The following is a 26,423-nucleotide window of genomic DNA, read 5'->3' as shown; positions in this document are numbered from 1 at the left end:
ATCAAATCATATACTAGTGGAGGACAATTAGGATAACTGACAACATGACCAAATCTGGCTGTCCCAGCAAGTCCACCCTGAAAGCAGACCGCAAGATGCTGACAGGAGTACCCATGTAAACTCAAATATCATGACAGGAACTCCACTGGACTCTAACCAACGCAGATATGAGAGTGCAAATCAGTCAAATCTGGAAGAAACCAAACAGATTTAACTTTAGTAGGAGGTGTGAAAGAAAGAAAACTGTATTCTCTAAGAATATATGAAGGGTGTCAGCTTTCAGAAAAAATTTAGACAAATAGCAGACCTTCCAGATGGGGACAGGCTTGTATCAAATCGTTTATCATTTATTGTGAAACACTTCTTCATGATAAGAATGTTGATTTATCGTTGCCACAATAAATTCCAAAACTATCCATATTGTTGGGATTGTCTGTTTTACTATTTTCTCCACTGTTAGTTCATTGACTTTCTCATTGGATTTATGAATAAATGCAGATTCACACCGACGCTAATGTGGATATGTTCGACGCAACGGTTGACATGTCTGGAATGAACCAATAAGTCAAATCAAATCAATAAATACCAATAAATTGTGTGCATTTTAGTGACACAAATCACAAAAAAGCACAATGCAAGTGGGTTTGTTTTTCAGGAGCAGTTTTTGAGTTTGTGGGACAATAATTGCTGTGTCATGCAGTCACAAACCCACACAGTTACCTAAAAAAGAAGTAATAACTTCTCATCTTCACTTTTATTGTTACCTCAAAATATTGCAATAAAACTTTAGGTCCATAGCCACCCACCTCTACTTCTAGAGTCATGCTCTTTGGAGAGAGGTGAATTATTTGAGCTCCAGAACCGAGGACGTGTTTAGGATAAAGTAAATACAGCAACCTAGGAAAAGAGCCTCACACCCACTGCTAAGCATGGAGGTGGACGTGTCATGGTTTGGGACTGTAGCAGGGCCTGTCCACTGGAAATCCACTGCATCCACCTTGAATGCTACTTTGTTTCAGAGGGAGCTTAGTTAGGATACCCTAAAATTATTAGGGTATCCTAACTTTTTCCTCAGCTGGAACACACAATTGTTAAAATCTTTTGTTTAAAGAGTAAAACGCTGGTATTTACTTATTTTGTGTCTGTGTATGTTTTTCTGAAACTGAATTGATTTCTTTCCCAGAGATAAGTAAAAAAAAACAACTTCAGACAAAGATATTGTGGGGTGTTTTTTGTTTCACATGCCTGCACCGTATTCATTTTTAATGTGACTAAACTGCTGGATAACTTTAGGACACCATGGCTTCACACCTTCAGCACACTTCACCATGCCGGTTGTGGAGCGCACATCGAGACAAAAACATTATCAACAATCTCCTCAGATGACAACAATTAGCTGCCACGGTTACCTCCTATTGAGATAATTTGCAGCAAACTTTTGACTTGCAGTTAAAAATAAAACACGAGTTGACATTTAGAGCAAATTAAACGGGGCTGCTATGAGTCACCTGAATGTCCCGTTGGCCTAATTTAGTCAAGTTAAACTGTGGTGATCGCAAACTGCAGACTCAAACCAAATAAAAACCCAAACAAATAAGGTTTCAGTAAACACGCAACTTCAAAATGTGCACCAATTGAGCAATAAAAACTAATCACATGCAAACCCCTCATTTACTTTTCTTCAACTGTTGTAGTGAAGTGAATTAGGTCTGTTTTTGGGAGGTTCTGGCTGTATATGGAGTGATATATTTGTATTAGAGCTGCAAAATATGTTGAGCTGCAGTCAAAACATAATAACACAACTGCAAGTAAAGGTTCATCATTACCAATATTATTATATTTTTCGTCAATATATATTTTCCCAATTCATTTCGTTAGTAGATTGTTTTCTTAAAAAGTCGTTTTTATTTTAAATGGCAAAATACCACCAAATATAAGAAAGCATGAATTTGGCACCTGGCAAGAGCTTGTAAAGATTTCCACAGATAAATCTCATTAGTTGAATCCTGCATTGACCTTTGATCCTTTAACATGCAAACCTGACCACAGCTGTGCTTAAATTCCTGTTTACACTAATCAAAGGATTTGTGTTCAGCTGATTTGAATCAATGCAGCTTGAACTTCTCCATCTGCTCAGATATCAACACAGGACTGTGTTTTCTTAAGATGGCATACAATAAGTGTTAATCGGCTCTGACTGGTTCAAGTAATGAAAAATCAGATTTTCTTCCCACTATTGTCTAAAAAAAATAAGCAGTTTGGGACGAAGACGTGTAATAATCTTGTAATTCTTTCATGTTTTAGGGATTTAAAATGACTATGTCTAAGAACTGGCGGCACATTTGTACTCCTTGTACTTTATTGTCTGTAGTCCTCAGAAAGAAAGAAATTTTAAAAAGTCAAAACCCCAAAATCAGTTTTAGCCAGAAAAAGATTAAGCGATGCATTACCACACTTATTACACACTATAAAAACACTATAATATTCACTTTGCACTTCAAGGACAATAGTCACAAACAAATAAATCCCGTCTGTTAAAGTTGAACTTTTAACAAAGTGTAATGCCCTTAAGCCTGACCAGCACAGTGGTTAAACTCCTGTTTTCACTAAAAGTTTTGTTTTCTTTTAAGCTGAATTAATTCTGGTATTATTTCTCCATTCAGTTAGAGCTCTGTAGTTATAGTTGCCTTTTATAGTTGATTTTGAATACAAATGGATTGTATCTAATGAAAACCCAAAATTTTGTTTCCCAAAAAATTTGAACTTTACATAAGTCAAATAAAGAGTTTGTAATGCAAAATGCTAGTCTACTCAAAAGCCTGTCCATATATTGTACTGTATATGCACTCATTACTTAGTTGGGGCTCCTTTTGCATGAATTACTGCATCAATGCGACGTGACATGGAGACGATCTGCCTGCGTTTCTGTTTAGGTGTAATGAAAGTCCATATTGTTTTGTTAGCGGCCATCATCTTTCTGCATCGTTAGTTCTAGAAACACTGCATCTCGCCTCGGACTTTCCTTTCCCAATTAAATGAGAAAGCCAAACTCATCTGAAACAGAACAATTAGTACCACTAAGCATCCCAAGTAAGACGTTTGGCATCGTCTCTAATTCAGAACTGTCTTAACACAAGGTTTGCAAGGCTGTGGTTAACCCTGCTGATTGTATCTTTTTCTGCCAAACGTTTTCCTTCTGCTCAACTTTCTGGTAAAATGTTTGAACATCCATCTTTTGAAATGGCCTATTGTGGTTTACCACATGGACTGTCTGCTCAGGTCAGCAGTCTTCACCATTATTGTGAGGGAGTTTCTGTATCAGCAATTGTAATATTAAAATTTTCTTCAAAACTGAATTTTGGTTTTCACTACATATAAGCCATAATCCTCAAACTTGCCAGACATAAAAAAAAGAAGCTACTCTACCTGTAAATAATCTGAATAGTAGATTGCTTTCATTGTTTGTAAATAATCACTGTAATAAATTAGCTTGTTAAAGATATTCTGATTTATTGAGACTCCTGTAGAAGATGCAATGTGAGCCAATCCTGACCAAAACTGTGATTAATTTTACGCAGATGTAATGTGGTGTGTTCAGCTGTACTGACTAGGCTTCTATATCTCCTTTTGGTCATAGATTGAGTAAAATAAGTTTTTATTTAGGTTGGTTTTTTACTATTTTACCTTACAAAACAACAAAGAGTTATGAAAGTTTACAAAACACTGAACATTAGTTCAAGAAGAGCAGACTGGGCCCATGTTGAGATGAAGGTTCACTTTGCCCTGTTGAGTTTGGTTCTGGATTGAAAGTTTCTTTAGTCTATATTTATCATTTTTCAAGTGTGCAATTAAATTGGTAAGTAAAGATTCATAGCACTAACTGCCACCTGTTGTTGACTTGAGTGTATAAAAGTTTGGTAGGTGTGTTCAGACCGCGGCCTTCAAATCCCCGCTCTCGCGTTGGCCCACTTACCCTCTAGCGTGACTTCTTTCCCGGCCTTCTTCAGCGCCTGGACCGCCATGTCGTGGGTCGCCTCCCGGAGGTCGTTCCCATTCACGGATAGGATCGCGTCGCCCACCCGGAGCGCACGGCTCTGGTCAGCGGCGAGCCCCGGGAAGATCTTGGAGATGAGGATGGGCATCCGGTTCTCCCGCCCTCCCTTGATGCTGATCCCCAGCCCGCCGGACTCTTGTTTGACAACTCGGACTTTCCGCACCGCTTCGGAGGAGCCGTCTAAGTTGACCGGGGGGTCGCCTTGCCTCGACCCGAAGCTTGACCCAGGACTCCCGTAGCCGGAGCCGGGGCTCCCGAAGTCAGAGTTTGCGCCGTTCACCGGGTACTTTCCAGAACTGTTCACACCGTAGTTTCCATCGTACTGACTCCGGCTGACGCTTCCTCGACCCGGGCTGCTACTGCGTCCCCGAACCACGTGATTCTGATTCTGAAGTTGGTCTTGACCCGAGGAGGAACCGCGACCAGGGTTCCCGGGGCTCGATCCAGGGTCGTTTCCGTTCGACATGCCATTTCGGAGGCCAGCCGGCGGGTAGTCCCAGTGATTTCCCCCCTGTCCGCTCGCCTCCGCCTCGGCAGTTAAAGTCAGCGTTTCCCGCGTGAGTTCGGCCGCCACTCGGATCCAGCGGTCGCGGAGCAGAAGGTCCAGCTGGCCGTTTTTGTCCGCTCTGGTCCAGACTGCCATTCCCCGACGGTTGGCCTGCTCCGAGGCGGGCCGCTCTCACTCTGAACTCATCGTCAACTTTTTCCTCTTTTCCAGAGTGCGCACAGGCAGCGAGGAGGCTACACTGGTTCGCATCGACACACCCACTCCCACTCCCACTGTGGGTGGAGGGGGGGGGGAGAACACAGGAACTCCAAGAACACAAGGAGAGGAGGAGAACGGGCGGCTGCGAGCGGCGAGCCTCGGAGGGCTTGTTGATTAGTTCAAGCTCTAAAGCTGACCGACTTCCACTGAAGTTAGCACGAGGACAACTCTGTCACATCCGCTAAAACCTTTCAAAATAAAAGCTGTCAAAATCACCGAAATAAACTATTCGTTTTCATAGGTTTTGAGAATCAAGGCAACCTGAGAACACTTTATTCCAAAAGACTATCGTTAGAAAATGACTTTTAACACGATTTGTGTCTAATACTTTTGGAAAAATAATAAAATTTCCTAAGGATGTAAAAATCCACTATAAGATACCGTTGCTGCGAGAGCCTTAATGTTGTAAAAATTACATGATTTTAAATTTTAATATGATGGAAAAGTATGCACATATATTGGACACTTTTATTAGAGGCATCAGTTAAATTCCCTGTTAACTAAAATAACAAATCAGTCAATCTGTCCAGGGATATTTCTGGTGAGTGGTCGTTGATGACAGGCTATTGTGAATATTTCAGAAACTGATAATCTGCTGAAATTTGCATCCACAGTCATCTTTCAGCTTTACAGAGAGTGGTCAGAACAAGTGACAATATGCAGTGAACAAAAAAAGCAACAGTAAGTCATGCTGAGTTCACCTAACAAATCTAAAATCTAACATTTCTGACACTGTTCAGTCACAAAGAACTGGAACAGTTCTGAAGGCAAAAAGAGGTCCAAACTCATCCCAGGTGTGGGGTAGTAGCATCAGAGCGGGATCTAAAACAGCTACACAACTTGATTTTTAAAAAAAGGTGCTGATTCTGTTCTGGGGATGGTTCTGGAACATCTGGAGATTATTGTGAAAAAAGGGATTCTTCAGAAAATAGAGAAAATGATGGACAACTCTGCAGTCTCTTCATCAGACTGTTATACAACAACAAATCAGTCAGAGGCTTTTTAAGACTTGCTTGTAATAAAGACCTATACAGGAGATCCTTCCTCGATACAGCCATCAGTATCTACTCTAAAAGAAAATTATGAGTTACAATATTTAATATCCCTCAAATAATAAAGTATTTTTAAATTGAATTGTGATAATTAAATTTGAACTGAATTCTTTGTTACTCAAATTAGATTTTTATTTGAATAATATTGGCTCAACAGGTATGTTGAATACCCAATCTAATTAAGAAAAATGTTGACAAAAATTTAGGCAGACACAAAAACAGGAAAGAGATCACAAAACAAAACGAGCAAACGAAATAATACACTAACTCATATTATTACAAATATGGGTTTATTTAAAGATAATTTTCTCTTTAAATCAACCATATTATTGGCAAGTGAATATTTGTGTGGGATTCACTTTTGGTCATTTTTGGTAACTTGGTAAATTTGGATTATGTTGAAAATAAACTAACCTACAAAAATTATAATAAACAAAAGTTAAATAATCAGACATAAATAGCAGCATTAAAAATTTACATTTTTAAAACTATGGTTAAAAGCTTGAAGCAACAACAGCAATGAATGAAAGATCCATTGCGGTTTCTCTATGCTTTTATTGTGAAAGTGTAATCACCCGTTTTCCTTTTCGAGTCTAAGAAGTATTGCGCGCTCTTGACGTACATCAGCTTCTGCGGGAGAGTAAAGTCAGAGCCAGATGACAGGAGGAAGCAGCCAATAGGAGCGCAGACCTAATTATTTATTCATGATCAGGAGGCGGGGCTTCCGTACAGGCCACATTGATCCCTGACAAGAAAGCGGAGCCTCGGTTTACTTCATTAATGGATTCCTCTGCTGCTTACAAGACACTTTCATTTTCCCATCAATACCGCTTTTAGAAACCATGAAGCAGACACTCACTTCTGCTCATTTTACAAACGTTTAAATTTTGCTCTTCAGGTATAAATGGTTGGGACTCACTTTAAAGGAAGACTCACTTTACAGTTGCTGTCATTTAAAAAAATTTTTTTTAATTAACCCTCCTGGTTATCTACATTTTCTTCCAGTGGTTTTAACTTTTTACTTTATCGTTACATAACACTAGTGTATTGATGTAAATTATATATTTTGTTGCCATTTGGACATTAGGAAAAAGTTAATTTGTATCATGGTTCTTATTTTTTTATGTGCCTTTCAAATTAAACAGAGTAATCTTTGCCCTATCAAAAATGCATTTTTAAAATAGTTTTATAAAATTAATATTTAATAGAACATTTATTAAAAAGGTTATATTTTCTGAATGAATGAATATTTGAAGACTGGGAGACACGAGGAGAAAAAATATGCTTACATTTTCTATCCCAAAGCCTTTTTCTTGCATCTGAGAGACACAGGTAGAGTAGTCTATTCATAAATAACTTTACACATAAAATTAACCAAAATATGTTCCATATGTTGCTGCCAATTTTTGACCCATGCAACGCACCAAAACGCAGGAACCCCCGAAGGTCCAATACCTCCTTCTAGTTATCTAAACATAACCGCAGAAGTATGGAAACACAAAAATATGAACAAAAAGTAACAGCCTTTTTATCTTTAATGTCTGTTCAAGCATGACATTAAAGATGTTCCAAGATGTTCAGTGCAACATATCAACTGCTTGTTCTGATCAGTCAAATTTGTACTGTTGCAGGACAGCTGTGCTCCTCTGTTGTTTGGTGAGCCCACAGTAAAACTCGCAGATGCAGCACTGGTTGTGTTTGTCACTGGATCTTTATTGCAGCCGAGGCTCACTTTGTGTTTACAAAACCAGGACAGATTGCAAAGCGTCCATGTGGGAGTGAGAGAGGCGGGAGATTCACCTGCTCGCCTCTCACCGCGGTCGTCATGCTACGTCGGCTAAAGTTGCGGCCCGCAGCTTCACCCTGTTACATTCACAGTGTCGCTGCCGTTTCACCCCCCCAACCCCACCCACCCTTCTGCAGGTCTGGGGTTTTCACAAGCGTCGCCAGAGAGGGCTCGTTATGCAGCAGATTGTTTTTAACTCCCCTTTTTAATGGTTAAAAATAAATATTTTATTGTTTACAAGCTATTAGGTTTGCAATTTTGTTCTTGTAAGGTACATTCATGACAAAAAAAACAAGGCAACCCATTGGAGTTAAATGCTAATGCAACACTGCACAGCTTTAACCTCGCAGCCCTGCCTCTCAACCTCCAGCGCTCCCCTCTGATTGAACCCCTCCCGCCCAAAATGTGTGAGTGAAGAGTGAAGGTTTGGTGCAGCAGATAGGGCAGATGCAGAGAGAGATTTAAGTGAACAAGTGTGTTGAGAGTGAGATGGTGAGATAAGGAAGGTAAAGCAGTTGTGCAAAAAGCTGGCATCTCTACATTCTTGCTAAAGAGTTCTTAACAGCTTCAGTGATATTTTTTTTTCCATCTTTTAGACCTAAACTTGACTATTAAATGATACATTTAATGCTCCAACCCAGCAAAATTAACTTTGAAGCACCTTTACTGGATTATATGATTATTAAGACACGCTGCAACCCTCGGAGAGCCCTCTCCTCTTTAAATACAAACGTGTGCACAGTGAGGTCAGAGTCTGAGCCAGTCATTGCTTCGTGCTGTGGACCGTCTCGCTGCGGTGGAGGTGTGATGAAGGTTGTTGGTGGTGATGGTTTGGTTGAGGCAAAGCCTCAAAGTTGGACTGTCGCTGCAGCTGTGGCCTCTGAGCGGCTTTGGCCTCTCTCTTTGGAGTGTTGTTGAGGATGTCCAGGCTCCGGCGGCTGGAGGAGATGACATCAGCGACAAACTTTGTGCATTCGGCGCAGATGTCACGCAGCGTGCAGCCGTGAGCGTACAGGTGTGGGAACTCCTCCTCCACTGAGTGGCGAGACAGAGTCCGCAGGGATCTGCAAGCAGAAACGGAGGATGGGGATGCCTTCACATCTTATATAAATCAGACATGTAGACAAATAATTACAACTTTGAATCTATAACTGAGATAATACACAAGGGCATCATGTTACAGTAGAACAGAATTGAAATTTTTGTTTCTTTCAGTAATTCAATTCAAAAAGTGAAACACGGTGTCCAAACATATTTATGGAAAGCAGAGTGGAAGGAAAAAGTCTGTAAAAAAGGATGCACAAGAATAACTGCAGCCTGGAGAAAATTGGAGGAGTTTGGGGGGGATTAACAAGGCTTAGCCCACATTGGAGAGTTTATATTTTTATGCTTAGTTCAGGTGAAAGGGTCGGATGCATTGAAACTGAAAAGCTACACAAATCTGACATCATCAGATTTTTATGAGCGAGAGCATTTTGCTCCTATAGAGGGTTTGACCTTTTTTCTGGTTGTAAAAAAAATGTAAACAAAATTCTCCAAAACTAGTAATGCATCAAAATAAGTGTGATCGCTTAATACCAGTAGTTCAGTCAATACTGCGATAACCTCATCCCACATAGTCCACTTTGCAACTTATTTTTGGAAAATATTGTTCATCACGACAAAAAAAGAATAAAAATCTTTTTATCTATGCACTGGTAGTAAACACCTGGAAATAGTTGACACATTTATTTATGTTTACATTTTTACAACACTTTTGGCAGGACTGTTAGCCAATTCAATTTAGGGAAAAAGTGTTGCAATAACATGCAGTCTGACAGTCTCAGTCCAAATAGTTCACTTTGCAACTTATATTTTTGGAAGATAAAGTAGATTTGTTTCTACCAAAGTCAGAGTGAAAGAAAAAAGCGTGTGGAAGCAGAGTATAAACAAACATTTTCTTTTTTAAAAAAGCTTCATATCTATGATCTCAAGTGGATGAAATGCTTGGATGAATGGAAAGCAAAACAAATATTGAAGTGAACTAAAGCATAAAAATGATGCTTCAGCAGTGAGCCAGGAAAATCCGTCACTGTGGAGAAGATTGAGCTTTTTGATCAAAAGAACAACAATCTCAGTTGTAAAATGAAAACCTCCCTGAGAGCAGAGAAATACTACACCACACCAGCTCTGCTTCTCACCAACTGGCTGCCTTCAAGGTGGGAGGATCGTAGTGACAGCTGGGTAATTATTACATAATGGCTGCTTAGAGGCCGTGTAGGAGGCGCTGCACTGATTACACAACAAAGGAAGGAGGGAGTGTGTGTGAGGTGGAGGTGACTGGCTTGAGGAGGCCAGCTTCTAGTTCTTATTCGGGGAAAAGTTAGTAAATCGTCACTAATGAGATGAAAAGTGGGATAAAGAGGAACTTTAAACATTAAGGAATATAAACTACAAATAAAAAGATAAATGGAGAGAGACAACATTTAAATATTACTTGGTTTTACAATTAATTTATGTCCAGTCAGGCCATCTTCATTCCCAATGTGAGTAAAAAAGCTCAGCTGTCTTGTTGCCTGAGTTTCCATTGAACATTTAACGTTAAGTTAGCTGAATTCAGAGTGTAATCCACCATACATACAACACTGTGCATATATCTGGAGATATCCCTCTTGCAATGAGCTTAGTTGGACTTTCTGTTTTGTGCGGATTTTATTGTTGGTTTTCTTCTTTATATATAATTTGTTTTCTTAGTCAGACTTTCTTATATTATTTTAAAGCGGTCTGGTTCAACAGCTCTAACAGCTCTCTGACCTTCCTGATGGTTTTTCTTTGGACTTTCGATGCTACTTACTCTTTTTTATTCTTGTCAAGAGATAACCGAACATGTAAGAGAACATTTTCTTAATCTGAAGCCAGGTTTACTCTGTGCGATTATCTGCTGTCTTAAGTCAAATCTTTCATCGTGAAAGAAAATCTGTGGTTGTGAGGTGAATCTGCGGTCGGCACACAGACAGAATTTAGTGCTCCAATTAGCAAAGATAACCTGAGAGAGAAATCCAGCAGTGCCAGAGACGTTCTGAGAAAGTTGTGCAGCGTGACTGAAGACTGGCTTTTGGAACCTGAGCATCAAATAAACCACCTTCAAAGATTACAAGAAACTTTTAATTAATGTTCTAAAGATGCCACTAACAGTAACTTCTCCTCTTCATTAAATATAATTCAACAAAGAGTATTTGCTTAATCAAATGCTAACAACGTCAGAGCCTGCGTCAGAGTGTCGCTCTCAGTGAAAAACACAACCAAATACTGCTGGGTAAACCAATAAATCAGAGGCTGCAGAGTCTAAAAATACTTCTGCTATTGTATAGTTTCTGTCTTTCATAATTGTTGAGAATCGGTAAAAAAAAAAACGAAACAAAGAATTATAAACAAATTTCATACATTTCCATAAAATCACCTAATAAAGATGTGATGTGTGAGACTCACATTGGTTCCCACCAGTGATTTGCATGAATGTGCTCCAATAACATGTTTAAAAGTGGCAACATTCTGGAGAACGGTGAGACTTTACGATGTTTTCACCTGCCGAGCCTGAACTGAACACAGCTTCCCTTGTCGCCACTTAAAGGCGTTTTGTCCAGTAGTGAATGGCTGCCGCAAATGAAAGACTTTTAAAGTTGCAGGGTTTCCCCTCGAAAGTAAGAGTTTGGGGACAGCTGTGTTTGACGGCTATGAAACACACATATTTGTCCTAGTGTGGAAGAGGGACTGGAAATATAAACTTCTCTTTTCTTTCTTTTAGCTTAAATGTTGAGTTGACAAAGTTCTGTTGGCAGCAGCTTGCTCTTAGCAGATAAATTGATTGTGTCACGATCACCTTTTCTCTGGGACTAACATAGAGGTATCCAGTTACTTAGACTTTTTAAATTGCTTAATAAATGCAAAGACTCACTTGTACACTTGGCTTTTGTGTCCATGGCCTTTTGGGGTGCTGTGAAATCCCACAGTGTACACAGGAATATGAGCCATCTTCTTGGAGGGAATCTTCATCTGAATTCAAGAAACGTGAACAACATCCAGTCAGAAAGTTGGAGGAAAAGAAACAGTCATGTGATGTTAAGAAATGTTCATTAAAATACGTACATACTGATAATAACTGATTCATACAATTTATTCATACAATAGGTCAGTATTATTTTACTCTCGTTGCACAGCAAGAAAGCACTGAACACACCTACAAACAAATGCAGACATTTTTAATTAACAATTAGAGTGACATTAACACAGATGAGCCACAGCACCACAAACACAAAAAGCACAACAAATCCAAACCTACACTGCACAAAACCACACATCCAACACGGGCCGGGACGGAGGCGACAAATGAAAACAAAAACAAACAAAAAGAGCAAAAAATAAATAAATTTGACGTCAACAGAGAATTAAACCAGTGCTGAAAACTAAAATACCTTTATTTACCTGTTTCTGCTGCAGCTTTTCTTACATTCCTTAACTCTTTTCATGAACTGTTTTTAAACTGACTCACAAAGTAAACAACTAATAAACATAATCAAAAGATTAACAGGAGATAAACTTGTTCTATTAAAGCCGTAAGCTTTTGAATTTGCACATGTTTAAAATAGTAAAACTACAAGTTCTTTTGTCACTGTGACGTCACTGAGTAGAAATAATAGAGGTGGATAAATGTGGTGATTGCAGTTGTTTAAATCGCCTTAATTTCTGATTGACATTTTGTCATAAAATGAGGGTCATGGAGACGACTTGTTTCAACTTGAAAAATGTGCTCTGCATTATAAACTTTATATAAACCAACTAATATTCAAGCCATATAAACAGAGTATTGATGCACCTGCATGATAATTTAGGTCAGTATTGATATCCAATATTAACATTACCGCTGTGGCTGATAACCAATATTATACATATTTCCCTGCCCTTTGAACACCAAGAAAAAATGACCAGACTGCTAACACAGCTTTTCTGCTTCAGTTAAACACCAAACAATCCGGCTCTGGATCAGAGTCACATGACCAAACAAATGCCACATGACACACTTCCCTGAAACACATATACTAATGGCAACAAGATGGAAATAAACATTAGTCATTAATATTGGGCCAGTTTTAAGTATGGGACCAAATGACTAACATAGGTCAATTAGACAGCAAATGCTAATTAATCCGAGAGAATAATAAATAGTTTTTTTGTGCAATGCCTTTTGTGTTCACCCCTTTCCAAACTGTCCATGTTCCCGATCCAACAAACAACATTGTTTGATTCAAGCTTTGAAAATCAACCTGTAGTATTTTTATGAGTGCAACTACTAAAAAATATATAAAACAATTTGAAACATAGAGTGACACAAACTAGTATTTGGGAATAAAATAAATATTATATGTCTAAAGTTACCTTTGCACTACAAGAGCCACACACTGACCTGCAAGAGGAACAAAAACAAAGGAGTGTTATTACAATTCAAATCTTAAATAGTTACTAATTCCTGTGCTTCACACTACAGTCGTGGGATATCAAGCTGCAGAAATTATTGCATGAAAACAAGTTTGATTGCCTTATTATTTATCTTTTAATTCAGGATTTAATTAACTCAGAGTTGTGTACTTTGAAAACAAATCTTTGAGAAATCAGAAATTTAAAGAGTGAAAAACATGATAATGGCTAATGTTTTGGAGAAATTCAGACTTTCCGTGTTTCATGTGAAATTTAAACACAAGATCACGTTTGAAGATAAAATTAATAAGAATAAATATTCCAAAAAGGTCCAGAAGGTCCAGTCAAACTTTTCTTGGCTACCTTTTGCACAGTAAGCACGTAGACGGCCACGAGAAGAGAGGGAATTTCACTCTGCAGCAGCAGCAAACCTGAGGAATCAGATGCAGTAAATACTGACAACATTTACTGAAAACACAGCAGAGGCAACAGCAACAAGGAAACCAAAGCTGCTACCTTTCCTCGCTTCAGGTTGCTGTACAACTCCTTGCTCTGAAGATATTTCTCCATTTCTGCTTTGACGAGTACTCGACGCACATTGATGATCTCATCCAACGTAAGGGCCAGACTCTCAACGGGGTGGCTGAACTCCTCCTGAAGAAAAATCGAGGAGGAGGAAGAGGACCAATCAGTCTGATGACTCGATAAACACATAAATGTATGATTTAAACAATAAATAAATTCAGGATGGGTTATAAAGAGGATATTCTAAAACTGTAAAGGTATTGTTCATGTTGCAGAACCTACTGCTGTTACTTGTGCTGTTAATCTAAACCTGAATGTGCATCAGCATTCCTGGGGCATTAGTTGTTTTCATGAACAGCATATCAATAGGATATCCCGATCTTTACTTTATACAGATGATGTGGTTCTGTTAGAGTCTGCAGTCGTTTGGGAAGTGGCCAAGAAGAGAGTCAGCTCTGGTGAGAGGCCATGGACCTATACCAGAAAAACTTGGACTCTTCCCCCAGATGGGGGTTAATCTCCTGCCTCAAGGGAAAGTTTGAGTATCTTGGTGTCTTCTTTAAGAGTAATGGTACGACGGAGAGATCGGAGCATTTCCTAGGCCTATTATTATGATGAAAAACGAGCCAAGTCAGAAGCCAAAGCTCCTGATTTAAATGTTCACCAAAATATTAGAAGATCAAGATTGAGGATATAATTTAACATCCTTTATGTAGAGAGAGAGGTCAGATTAGAGTCACTGAGTTAGTTAGGGTCACTTGAACCTGTAACTATATAGTCCTTTAGTGTCTTCCATTAGAGGAAGTGATCCAAAATGTGGGTCAGTCCTAGTAGATCTATTCTGGTCCTGGAACTCATTGGGATGTCCAAATAAAAACAAAAAACGTCACTGGGTTTTAACCAATTCCTTTACGGCGGTGTTAACGTTCCCTGTTTTGCTGTGAATGTTCAGTAGATTTTGTGTGCTGTTGCCAGTGTTGGCCAGGACTCTCTTGTAAAAGAGATTTTTTTATGTCAGTGGGATTTTGCTGGTGAAATAACATTTAATAGTAATAATAAAAAACAAATGGGAAGGGGGATGTTTTGAATTAGATCATGGTCCATTACTGCCACAGTGTGTGTGGATTAGATTGGATTGATAGATGGATGGATTGATTGATGGTTAATAAAAATCAAACAACCACATCCTTTTAGAGGTTTTAACCATTTCATGTGATCTTTATCTTCTCACTTATTCGGAAAATTGAGGTTTGAAAGACATAATATTGAATCTAACTCTTCACAGTGTTCTTTCTTCACTGTCTCTGAGGCTGCTGGGATTTTATCTCACCATCCACTGGTCTCCGCTTCTGGAGTCCGACGTCGTCTCGAGACCCTCCGTGGCCTCGTCCACCGAACTCAGAGACAGGCGAGCGGGAGACGGGGGCGCCCAGCCGTAGACGGGGAAGGAAGCTGGGTGTGGAGAAACGGATTAAAAGTCAGTGAGAGGAAACAATGAATAAAATACAGAGAGGTGGAGGGGTATCAAATGTGTACAGCTGAGACCGGATGAGTAAGGCACATATCCTGGCCTAACTACTCCATGAATTACCCATCAGCCTCTTTCATTCAGCACCGTCTCAGATCTCAGCCCCGTACAGCGTTCGGCAAACTCCTCTAAAGCTGTCGTGTATTATTAATCTGATTTCAGGAGGGAGATTTGGCTCACGCTGCAACGTAGTTCACAGTGAGGGGCGGGCAGCCCTCACGCGGCTCAAACTGCTGCTGCAGATGGAGGCCGTCGATTTGGCTCCAACAGGCCGAGAAGATGGCTGAGACAGGCCAGTAAATATCATCCGTACACATAATTTGGATCAGCTGCTGATGACAGATGCAGCTTACAGGCTTACATCCCTACACAGCCCCAGTTTAAGCATAAGAGCCCCTTGCTGGCAGGGTTAAGTACTACATGATGAACCTCTGCGGATTGCACGGCAGCTGTGCAGAAGCTGGGAGTGGACCGGGATCGTTTTTCAGACAGCGAGGCTGTTAGTGCACAAATTACTGCCATCGAGCTGAACCTTCGCTGCTGAAGCCCCATCACCCAGTCTGACTTTATCAGCACATCTTTTTATCTAATTACAATCCATCAAACGTCTATTAGCGTCCGCAGGGCTGATCTGATCCCCGTCAGTGGCTGCTGTTCCAGTGTGGAGAGAAAAGGCTCTTATTTCAGTGAAGCAGCAGTAATTTAATAACTTTTTGTACTTGAAGTAGAGAACGGAGGCAGAAGCGACGTAATGTCTTCAAAAATCACCACATTATTTGTCCGTCCTAAGATAGAAATGGAGGAAATAAAGAGCGATGTTTGTCGAAAATCAGTGGGTTTGTTGCTGGGCTGCTTACCTAAAAATATATAGTTCCAACACAGAATAAGAGCTTAAACCTCAGTGTTTGGGATAAGGAGTTACAGAGCTGCCCCTCCCCCACATGTTGCTGCACACTGCCAGTTAACTGGTTGAAACATGACTGCTACATGGAAGGTCATGCTGAACATTAATTCTCCGGTTTTAAGAACCACTGGAAAGTTTGTCGAATGAACGCCACATGGTGTTTACCGCCACCACACTCTTTCATTTTTTTACCAGGCTTTCTAACATATTTTGAAGTCTTCAGCTGCTTTGGTTTAAAGTTTTTGCACAGTATTGCTCTAATATGTTCATCTTAAGTTCTTAATTTTCTATATGCAACCTAAAGAAAACTTTTTTTTTTTTCTGAATGTGACAAATTTCCCCTTTTTCATTAACCTCAAAGTCAAAATCTGAGGACAGAGTCACTAGATGGTGCTGATAAAAATATCCAAAATGAATTTCCATAATGCCACAGTTTTCCCTCGCTAGCAAGAAGTAAATGTGCCTATAGATACATTTAAATAAATAAATAAGTGTGCCTATGCACTTATAGTTCAATATTTTTTTCTGTGTACTCCACTAGCCAAGCAACAACCATTCATTTCATAAGGAAGAAAAATATGGCTGTTTAAAAAAACCCAGTCATGTTGTAGAAGCTAATAAAGCGCCACCTCTTTCTCTTACTGAGGTACTGTGCTTTAAAATCCCATACTTTTCAAGCTAACAACTGCATATCAGTCAAGCTGTTGTTAACCAACTAATATAAGCCCATTATTTTCCCAGTGATGCTTTACAGAGTGCAGAACTGAAAAAAATGGTTATTCAAGTAAGTTTACTTGAATACGTCTTCAACTGGTGTTTATTCAATGCCCAAAATAACTTTCTGTTTTGTCCAAACTTTAATTGATGTGCTTTTGTAAAGCTGGCAGGTAAAGAAATGAAACAATTTAAGCTTCTGTTTGGCTTCAGCCGACATGTTATCTTCACTGAAGTCAATTTGAACTGAAAACACCCCAAAAAGCATAAATGTCATAAATCTCAGATTAGTTCTTAAGCAGAGTTTTGGAAATTTGTCCATCTTTCATCTTATTTTTTATGTCTCACTGCATCCAGTGACGTCATGTTTTTATTTGCCTTTGCAGAACGAAGATGCATCACAACCACCTGGATTTGCTTTCTGATGCTTTGTCTCCCTCTAGAGGAGGAGAATTAAAACTGCTGCTGAGAGCAAACAGCTGGGTTTCCCAATCATCTTCCTTTCAGCCAAATTAAAAGGGCCATAAAACTCCAACAAGCTTCAGATGTGAGTCAAGATGCAGATGGGCAGAAGAGTGTATTGACTGCACATCTCTGAATTGGCTGTGATTGAGACACAAAAGATTTGAGTTTCTAACTAGTCCTGCTCCCTTGCAAAAGTATTCATACTCCTGAGACGTTTTCACTTTTTCCTACATTACGACAAAACCTTCAGAAATATTATTGGGATTTTATGTTGTAGATCAACACAACGTGACTCATATTTGTAAAAAACAACAACAAAAAAACCCAACAACAACAACATCCTACTGCAGTTTCAAAACTTTTTACCAATAAAAGTCTAAAAAGCCTTGTTGTTTAAAATCTCTTTAGCAGCAAACCCTAAGTTGATGTAAGGATATTTGGTGAGTGAAAATCCATCAGACCTCGGTGATAAGGAGGCGCTCCGGCACCAGTCAGCGTTCTGGATCGCGGCCTCACGTCCTGCAGTCTGACTGTCTCGCCCAGCCGGGCTGACTCCGACAGCGAGGGAAGCATGTCCCCGCGGAGAAAGGCCAGGTCCTGCTCCGAAAACGATCGATCTCTTTTCAGCGGCGCCGGAGAGCTCTCAGTCCTCCTCATGTCCCCACCGTCCGGGGACTCGTCTTCCTGCAGGGGTTCAACGAAAGACGGAAATTATTACACAACGTTGGAATAGTATGAAAAAAATAACCAAATTATCCATTTTTTTATCTATGCTACAATGGATTTAAAAAAAAATCAAAATTCTAAATCTCAGGTTTCTGACCTCCATCTAGCTTATTTTTACGTTGTAAATATAAATGTTCATAAAATAATAATAATAAATAAATGTATTTTACAAATCACTAAATCTGCATAAAAATGTTTCTCTTTGTCCAAAATCAAAAAAGGATTCATCTCTCTGCAGAGAAGAAACTAAAACCACCAATGCAAGGAACAAGCGTGAGAAACACAGGCTCAAAACGAGCGACTGCCGGTGGGTCCCTCTCACCTCAGAGATGCTCATCTCCTCCATCTCAGCCAGCGTCGGGGCCTTGAGCAGGATGCGAGGCCGCAGCGACGGCCGAGGCTCCGACACAGACAGATCAATGCATGACGTTGATTTGACATCGCAAGGACACGTCTGAGCCAGACAGGGCAGCGAGCCGAATGCTGAGAGAAGAGAAGCAATCGCAGCATTAGGGAAGTCAGGAGCTCTCAGACGTGAAGGCGGGGAAGCTCAGACGTGCTTCGTGTGCAACTTCAGCATCTGGAGCTCATTATCACAATCATTCGGAGACATCAGAGTGACTGTAGCTGCTGCATTTTCAATAAGTGGGTCACAAAAATCTAATGTATTTCTCGTTTTCCTTTCATCTAAAACATTAGTGCCAACCTTGGCATTACTCTGTCCATTTGTAACTGACATCTGGCATAGGCCCTCATCTTGTTTTTCTTTCATTTAAAAAAAAAAATGGAAATAATAAAACTGAAGTGTCTTCTGTTTTGTTTGCAAAAACAAAACGTGACCAGTGTTACTGATGCTTTCTTAACAATATGCAAACTTTGTTCAACTTTATATCATCTTTTCTATTCGGGTTTCTCCTTGTCCACACAGGTCACCTCAATAAGACTAAATGTTCTCATTTGAAGATGGAACCGTCTAAAAGAAGCAGTCAAAAACAGACATAATGTGATGCAGAGAACATTTTCTGTTTGTTGGTGAGAGCTTTTATATGGTGATGAATATATAATATGAAATATAAAGTGCAACAATACATTTAGTATGAATGTTGCTAAGATAAAGAAATTAAGTCCAAGAAATCAACAGAAAGTCTAGGTTTTATAAACTGGCTGGTTTTTGTTGAACCGATTAGCTTCACTGATTATAAATGGTTGCAAATTTGTTTCTTCCTTTCTTACTTCTTGTTAGTGAAGGCTGAAGCAGCAGTTACATTTTGCTGAATTAAAGGCCAGTTTTTAAATTATTATTTCTTTTTTGTGAAATTAACATAATCAGAAGGTCAGGATTGTTTTCCTAAGGGAGACTGAGAACCACATAGGCAGTGGAGCTCAGGAGTGTCTGCGATTAATTGATTAAAATATTAATTTCTCTGCTGTGCGTAACTAATAAACAAGGCCTTTATAAGAATTGGATCGTTTTACTTTAGGTTTTTTAAGACTCGGCAGCTCTAAAGACCATTCTGACCTATTATTTATGTTCTTTCTCCCACAAAAAGAATAAACTAGCCAACCTTCATCTGAAAGTAGCTGCTCAATATTTGTAAAATTTGATACCACGTATCAGCAAAATGGCTGCAATTATACACAGAAAGGTTTTATCATATCAGTGTTCGGTTCTAACTTATGATTCTACTTAAAATGACTCAAAAAGGCAGAAAACAGTGATGGAAAAAAATTATATAGGAATGAATAAGTTTAAAATACAACCAATTCAAATTGTATCTGCCATAACGTAAATTATATTTAGGAAGGCTTAAATTGGAGCCAATAGAAGTTGTTTTGAGTTGCATTTGATCTAATGACCAGGAGGAGGTGACACATTATTAGAAATCTGTGTAAAAGTCTATGGAAAATTAAATTCAGGTTTAATTCACTTCACTTTATCTACAATTCAAAATGCATGTCTTCTCAAAGCACTTTATCAATATACAGAGCGACGATCAATTCAGATCAATAGATGCACAGTTCAGATCCGGTAAAATTCAAACTCAATGATTATGGGCAGCTGCCCATGTGATCATAATAAGTGGGACGTCTAGATGGAAATGGGTTTCCTGCTTGTGGACACGTGTGGCTGTAAAATGGTAAATATCACCAGAATGATGCCTTTTAAATTAGCCTGCAGGATTAAAAACTCATTTCAGGAAGCAGAAGGAGGCGCCCCCTCTAGGGTACCATTCATGCAAAACTGTCACTGAACCTCAGTAAACATTTTCCTGTAGAGTTCACCATTTTAATTAAAATTCAGCAACTTTCAGCACCCATTCTGGGGCTCTTCTTTAGAGAGAGAAACATCAACCTGAACTTCTAAATGCGGCTGCAGAATTAATGTTTCTGGGAATTCAAAGACGTTTATCAATTTAAATCATGTCAGGAACAGAGTCTCTTTTTTAAAGAGTAGATTTTGTACCTTTTTAGACCAAAACACCAGACCTGAGACACAGTCATTCATTTGTTTTTTTTGTTTTTTTACTTCAAATATTTTTACTAGCTTTTTCCTTTAAGCTCTTTTATCATACCTTGTCTCTCTCCTCATGGTGTGATAAAGACAAATTAACGGATTATGTCTTCCAGATGCGAGGCGTTTATAGTGCCTCGAAACTGGAATCAACAATTTGTATGATACTTCAGAAGGTGAAAATATAAAAGTTTTGCTCTTACGCCTGGCGGTGTGTGGCACCACAGGCCTGAGCTTCCTCTCCTGCTTGATCTCTGCCAGAACCCGCTCATGAAGCGACTGCTGCCGTGGAGGAGGAGGAGGAAGGCTGCGCTCTGAGACCTAACCAGAAGAAAATATTTCACCACATCTGCTCATTCAAAAAAAAAACAGAAAAGACAAGAAACCAAGCTTCTTCATGTCCCACCAGGCAAAGTTGTCCTATTTATACAAAAAGTAATGGTAAAGTTTTCACACCCCTAAAATTTTTCCAGATTCTCTTTTGTTACAACCACAAAGCATCTCAATGCTCCTTTGGGGATTTTATGTGACTGAAAAACATAAAGTTACTCAGAACTGTGGAGTGGATTCAGACATTTTTTGGCAGATAAAAATCAAGTTTATCCTTTATTCTGACACCCCTACCAACTATTTTTGGTCTAGTTTCTACTGCAAATATCGCAGTGTACTTGAAATAAGACAAAACGTATTTAAAAGGTAACTCTTAAAGGAATAAGAACTTTTTTTAAGTCAATAATTTCTTAGAATTGATGAAAACTTACTAGTTTCACTGGCAGATCATTTCACTTATAACAAGAAAATCCTAGAAGAACATGTCAGACTTGAGATTTGATCCGAGGTTCAACTATAGAAAACAGCATCTATCTGCCAAATCTTCAGGTAAGAGAATAAAAAGCAAAGAATTCAGCTGTAGATTTGTAAATAGGAAGATATATGTCCCCCAAAGACCTGCAACTTCAAGCAGCAGCTTCTACTAAGTACCGATTGCAAAACATTTTTGAAGAGTTATATATATATATATATATATATATATATATATATATATATATATTTTTTTTTTTTTTTTTGCATCATTTGCCTTCAGCTCTACCTTGTCTTTACGAAACAAACCCCCAATAAAATACGTAGAAGCTTGTTGTAATAGGTGTGAACCCCTTGAATGTTGTGGGGATCCTGCAAATGGATCCACTTACAGGTTTAAGAGGAGGTCTGGATCTGATGAAGTCCAGGATCAGCTCATGGGCACTTCTCTTCACTCTGGTAGGAATATCACCATCCACCTTCACAAGGCAGGAAACACAACGTCAACTTAGGGAACTCTAAAAATCATACAGTCACCCGCTATGCAACAGAACAACATCTAATTGTAACAAAAAAAAATTATATTGAAGCTTCAATAATTGACTTTTAGGCCTCTGACAGCTTTAAAGACACCAGGCTCTTTAAAGCACACATGAGCAGCATTAGCTGTGATTTGCAGCTTCACAAAACGCGACTCTGTATTGATGTATAAACACCATAAAACAGTAAGAGCTGAACACTGCTTTCAGCATTGAAGCAATTATAAAAAAAAGACCTGCAATGCGGCCAGAACAACAGAAGGCGGGAGGGTTTTATTAATATTTGTGTCGCTGAGCTGAATAATGCATCTGGCCATGGAGAAGGCCTCCAGGCTAACTCCACCACACGATCAACGTTTTTGAGTTCAGCGTCTTCCTGCTGAAGCTCTGCCAGGTGGTGATGAAAACATCTCCCAGCAATTGTCTTTAAAATTGTGTTTTTTTTTTTTGTGGATCAAATTTGTTGGAATGATTTGAAAGCCAAATCAGCTAGCTGCGCTAGTTAGTTGATTTAAAACTGTGCAAGCTATTTCAGGGAAATCAAAACAGATTTTTGATCTTTTTGAGGAGGTGGGTTTTGTGGATGTATGGAGAAAACTCCATCCTGCTGGAAAGGAATACACTTTCTGCTCCAACCTCCACAAATGCCACACATGTATTAACTTTTTTTTCTCCCTAAAATTATTTTAAGACAAGTTGCTTCATGCAAAATAGGACACATTGTTATATCTGACCTTGCTGCAGTGTATCTAAATTATACCTTTAAAAACGCCAGGGTTCAATCAAATCACTGGAGAATAAATCCTTTAATTTTAAAGGATAGAAAATTTGTGGAGTATTTTAGAACAGAATTCAAACAATTCCTCGCCGTCAATTCTCCCTCTGCTAGCAGCCCCTCCTTGCTTAGGGACACAGCTAAGGCATTTAGTAGAGGATTGATAATATCATATACGTGCAGCAAAAAACGAAGAATTGCAGAACAACAAAACATATTAGAAAGAAAGTTTGGACTCGCGGAAGAAGAACATGTAAAAAAACCTTCGTGGTCTAAGTTGGGGGAGTTCAATGCCCTCCGGTGCTCGCTGAACACATTACTGACGCAGAACGCAAAGTCAAATTTGCTAAACAAAGATTGTTTGAATATGAGGATAAACCAGGTAGATACCTTTCCTGTCTTACAAAAACACGGAAGACCTCCCAAACAATTGCTTCAATTTCTGATCGGAGGGGTTTATGTTCCACCGACCCAGAGAAAATAAATGCAGCTTTCTTTGAATTTTACAAAACTTTGCACCAATCTGAGCAATGTGACAACTCTCAATCTTTAATGGAAACATTTTTCTAAAAAATTAAGCTGCCCAATTTGCCCGAGAACAAAAAGAAAGATCTAAATGCAGAAATATCGGAGGCAGAGGTGGAAGGAGCCATCAGATTCCTCCAGGGAGGGGGGGGCACCGGGTCTGGATGGGCTCACTTAGGAATTCTACAAAACCTTTATGGATCTGCTGTCAAAGCCCTATCTGTCCATGCTGAATGACTCATTTGGTACCGGTGTGCTCCCCCCTTCCCTCCGGGAAGCAAATATATCCTTAATTCTTACGAAATCAAAACCTCCAGAAAATTGTGGCTCTTACAGACTCATCTCATTACTTAATGTAGATTTGAAAATACTGTCCAAAATTCTAGCAACACGCTTGGAAAACATTTTACCCCTTTTGATAGGGATAAACAAAACGGGTTTAATCAAGGGTCGTAATTCCTGCAATAACCTCAGACGTCTGTTGAGTGTGATTCATCTGTGTCAACAGCGGGCAATGGATGGTCTTGTAGTCTCCTTAGACGCAGAGACGGCATTTAACCGCGTCGAATGGTCATATCTTTTTCATACTCTGCATCAATTTGGACTGGGTCCCAACTTTATCAGCTGGATTAAAGTCCTCTACAGTTGTCCTTTAGCTGCAGTTATTACAAATGGGGTCAGGTCTAGAAATTTTGAGGTGGGAAGGGGAAACAGGCAGGGCTGTCCCCTTTCGCCTCTTTTATTCACTCTTGCAATCGAACCGCTGGCTGAAGCAATTCGTAGTGACCCCACTGTATTCGGTGTCAACATTGATCGGGGGACCCATAAAATTTCTTTATATGTCGACGATGTTCTGTTGTTTCTCTCCAGACCTACCACTACAGTCGAAAGAGTCATTGCAATTATTAACCACTATGGCTCATTCTCGGGATACAAAATAAACTTCTCCAAATCCGAGGCCATGCCCTTGGGTAGACAACTTTTTATCCCTAGTTCCCCTTTTAAGTGGTCCCCTGCAGGATTTAAATATCTTGGCATATTTGTCACACCTGTCTTCGATCAGATGTTCAAAACAAACTTTGTCCCATTATTTGAAAAAATTAAGCTAGACCTTGAACGCTGGAATTGTCTTCCCATATCTTGGCTGGGCAGAATTTCGCTTCTCAAGATGAACATTCTCCCTCGTTTGTTGTACCCAATTAGGATGATTCCTATTTTGTTTACTCAGAGGTGGATCCAAAAATTAAAGAGTTGGTTTGGTTCCTTTATCTGGGCCAAAAGAAGGGCATTCATAAAAATGTCAACACTACAGCTACCAAGAAATATGGGAGGCTTAGATCTTCCAGACCTCAAAAAATATCAATTGAGTTCTCTTAAATTTGCCCGATAGTCGATATCTGGAAATTCATCCACAGTGTGGCTGGATATAGAAGCCTCGTTATGTGATTGTCCTCTTAAAAGCCTACTTTTTCTTAAAAATCTGAAAACAATAAACAAATGCTGTAACAATCCAATCACTGTGAATACAGTCAAGGCCTGGAGGGCGGTTCAACATATCGAGGGAAGAACTGGGAAAACATCCCCATTTACACCCTTTGTCCAGAACCCTGACTTTCTTCCGGGTGTGTTAGATGCAGGTTTTGGGGAATGGGAGGCTAAAGGTGTTTCCTCTTTGGGCTGTCTTTTTAAGGAGGGGATCCTCGTGTCTTTTAATCAAGTTGTGGAAGCTTTTGGAGTAGGGAAAAATATCCTCTTCCGTTTCTTCCAGCTAAGAGACTTTATTAAAAAAGAAACAACTCTACTCAGGGACACTGAGGTTTTGGGCACTGAAAAACTGTTTTTCGGAACTCATGAAGTGTCACTCAGTATGTGCTACAAAACATTAAAATGTCATAAGTGTATCAACTCTGGTCCAGGCCTGGGGAAGAGAGCTGAATGTCGAGATTACTGATGAAATGTGGAGCAGTATTTGGAACTCTGCCAGAAAAATCACTATTTGTAATCGCTCCTGGGCGTTGCAACTTAAATTACTACATAGAGCTCACTTGGTCCCAAACCGGGTGTCTAAGTTTAAACCGGGGTCCTCTTCACTGTGCCCTAAATGTAAAATACATGAAGGCAGCCTCACACACTGTCTTTGGTCATGCCCCAAGATCCAGATATACTGGGAATCTATTCAGGTTGAGACTAGGAAAATTATCAAAACTAATATTGACCTCGATCCAGTGTCTCTTCTCCTTGGTCTACCAAATAAACATATCCAAAATCAAAACAAGAGTAAGTTGTATAATGTCCTAATTTTCTGTGCCTGAAAGAATATTTTGTTACAATGGGTTTCTAATAAATCTCCTACTATTTTTGGGTGGAAGAGGCTTATTTTGGAATATATCCCTCTCGACTTTCCTCATCCACTCTAAGACTGACATTTTTGGACGCATATGGAAGCCCTTCTTGAACTATGCTGAAGGACACGTGTCTACCATCCTGTCTCGAGCATTTATAAATGCTTAGATGTGGACTATATAATGATAGAAGTATGTATGCCCCTTATCTCATCTTTCCTTTTGTCTCCTCTGTTCTGCACTGCTGAGCTTTTGTTCTGTGTTATTGTTATTAAACAAAAAAATTAATAAACATATCTATTTTAAAAAACTGTGCAAGCTGAAGGATAATCTAGGTGTTCAGTGTCTGTAGCTAGCAAACTGAACTCAACATGTCTAAGTTGATGAACTCCAGCTGTTTTTAGCCTTTTTGTATCAATTTTAGTTGCTACAAGACTAGAAAGGTGGATCTTTGATATAATTTTACTGTTAATTTCTGTCCTCCGTGCTTCTTGGATTGAACTTTGTGCAAGATTTCTAACAATTATCTCCTCTTAGTGGATGTTTTAGCCTCTGTACTGATATCACATTGTGGACTCTCTCTGCTAAAAACTTTGCAGAGCCGCTCTAAAGCTGAATGAGGCCCTAATCAGAATGTTTCTTGGGACCCAATTCCAGTTCACATGTTTTATAATATTCAATTATAGATCATTGAATTAGTTTTTTTTGTTGTTGCTTTATTCTTTCTTTTCCATTTCTGTTCTTTTGCTTTTGTCTTTTTTTTTTCCTTTTCTCTCTTTTGTTAGACTAGATTCTTTCTCTTTTTTTTTCTCTCTTCCTGCCCTTGTTTGATCTGGCAGACATGTCTGGTGTACAGCATATAAAGCAGATTAGGTAAAGTCAGAGGTAAAAGAAAAGCTCTATTTCAGAGAGCTGCAGAAAACATACATATGCCACCTAGTAGGTTGAAGTATATTGA

The 26,423-nt window shown here is 39.2% G+C and overlaps 2 protein-coding genes across 3 annotated transcripts in view; both read right to left on the bottom strand.

Moving 5' to 3' along the window:
• The window catches only part of sntb2 (syntrophin, beta 2), a 28,191-nt gene extending 23,183 nt beyond the window's left edge, over positions 1–5,008 (bottom strand). The window contains exon 1 of the mRNA XM_028027944.1: positions 3,974–5,008. Coding sequence (XP_027883745.1) covers positions 3,974–4,697 — 724 coding nt within the window. The 5' untranslated portion in view covers positions 4,698–5,008. The remainder of the gene's footprint in view (positions 1–3,973) is intronic.
• A 2,556-nt stretch (positions 5,009–7,564) lies between these two features.
• Positions 7,565–26,423, bottom strand: part of spire2 (spire-type actin nucleation factor 2) — a 31,820-nt gene continuing 12,961 nt past the window's right edge. For both annotated transcript variants that reach the window (XM_028002904.1, XM_028002913.1), the window contains exons 6-15: positions 21,677–21,763; positions 20,687–20,804; positions 18,294–18,454; positions 17,707–17,929; positions 14,965–15,086; positions 13,626–13,763; positions 13,473–13,540; positions 13,071–13,098; positions 11,593–11,690; positions 7,565–8,722 (exon numbers count right to left, since the gene is read on the bottom strand). In XM_028002904.1, coding sequence (XP_027858705.1) covers positions 8,422–8,722; positions 11,593–11,690; positions 13,071–13,098; positions 13,473–13,540; positions 13,626–13,763; positions 14,965–15,086; positions 17,707–17,929; positions 18,294–18,454; positions 20,687–20,804; positions 21,677–21,763 — 1,344 coding nt within the window. In that variant the 3' untranslated portion in view covers positions 7,565–8,421. The remainder of the gene's footprint in view (positions 8,723–11,592; positions 11,691–13,070; positions 13,099–13,472; positions 13,541–13,625; positions 13,764–14,964; positions 15,087–17,706; positions 17,930–18,293; positions 18,455–20,686; positions 20,805–21,676; positions 21,764–26,423) is intronic.

This window comes from Xiphophorus couchianus, chromosome 2 (genome assembly GCF_001444195.1).
Source record: "Xiphophorus couchianus chromosome 2, X_couchianus-1.0, whole genome shotgun sequence".
Taxonomy (NCBI): domain Eukaryota; kingdom Metazoa; phylum Chordata; class Actinopteri; order Cyprinodontiformes; family Poeciliidae; genus Xiphophorus; species Xiphophorus couchianus.
Note: the sequence above shows the minus strand (reverse complement) of the source record. Positions and strands in the feature narration are given on the sequence as shown.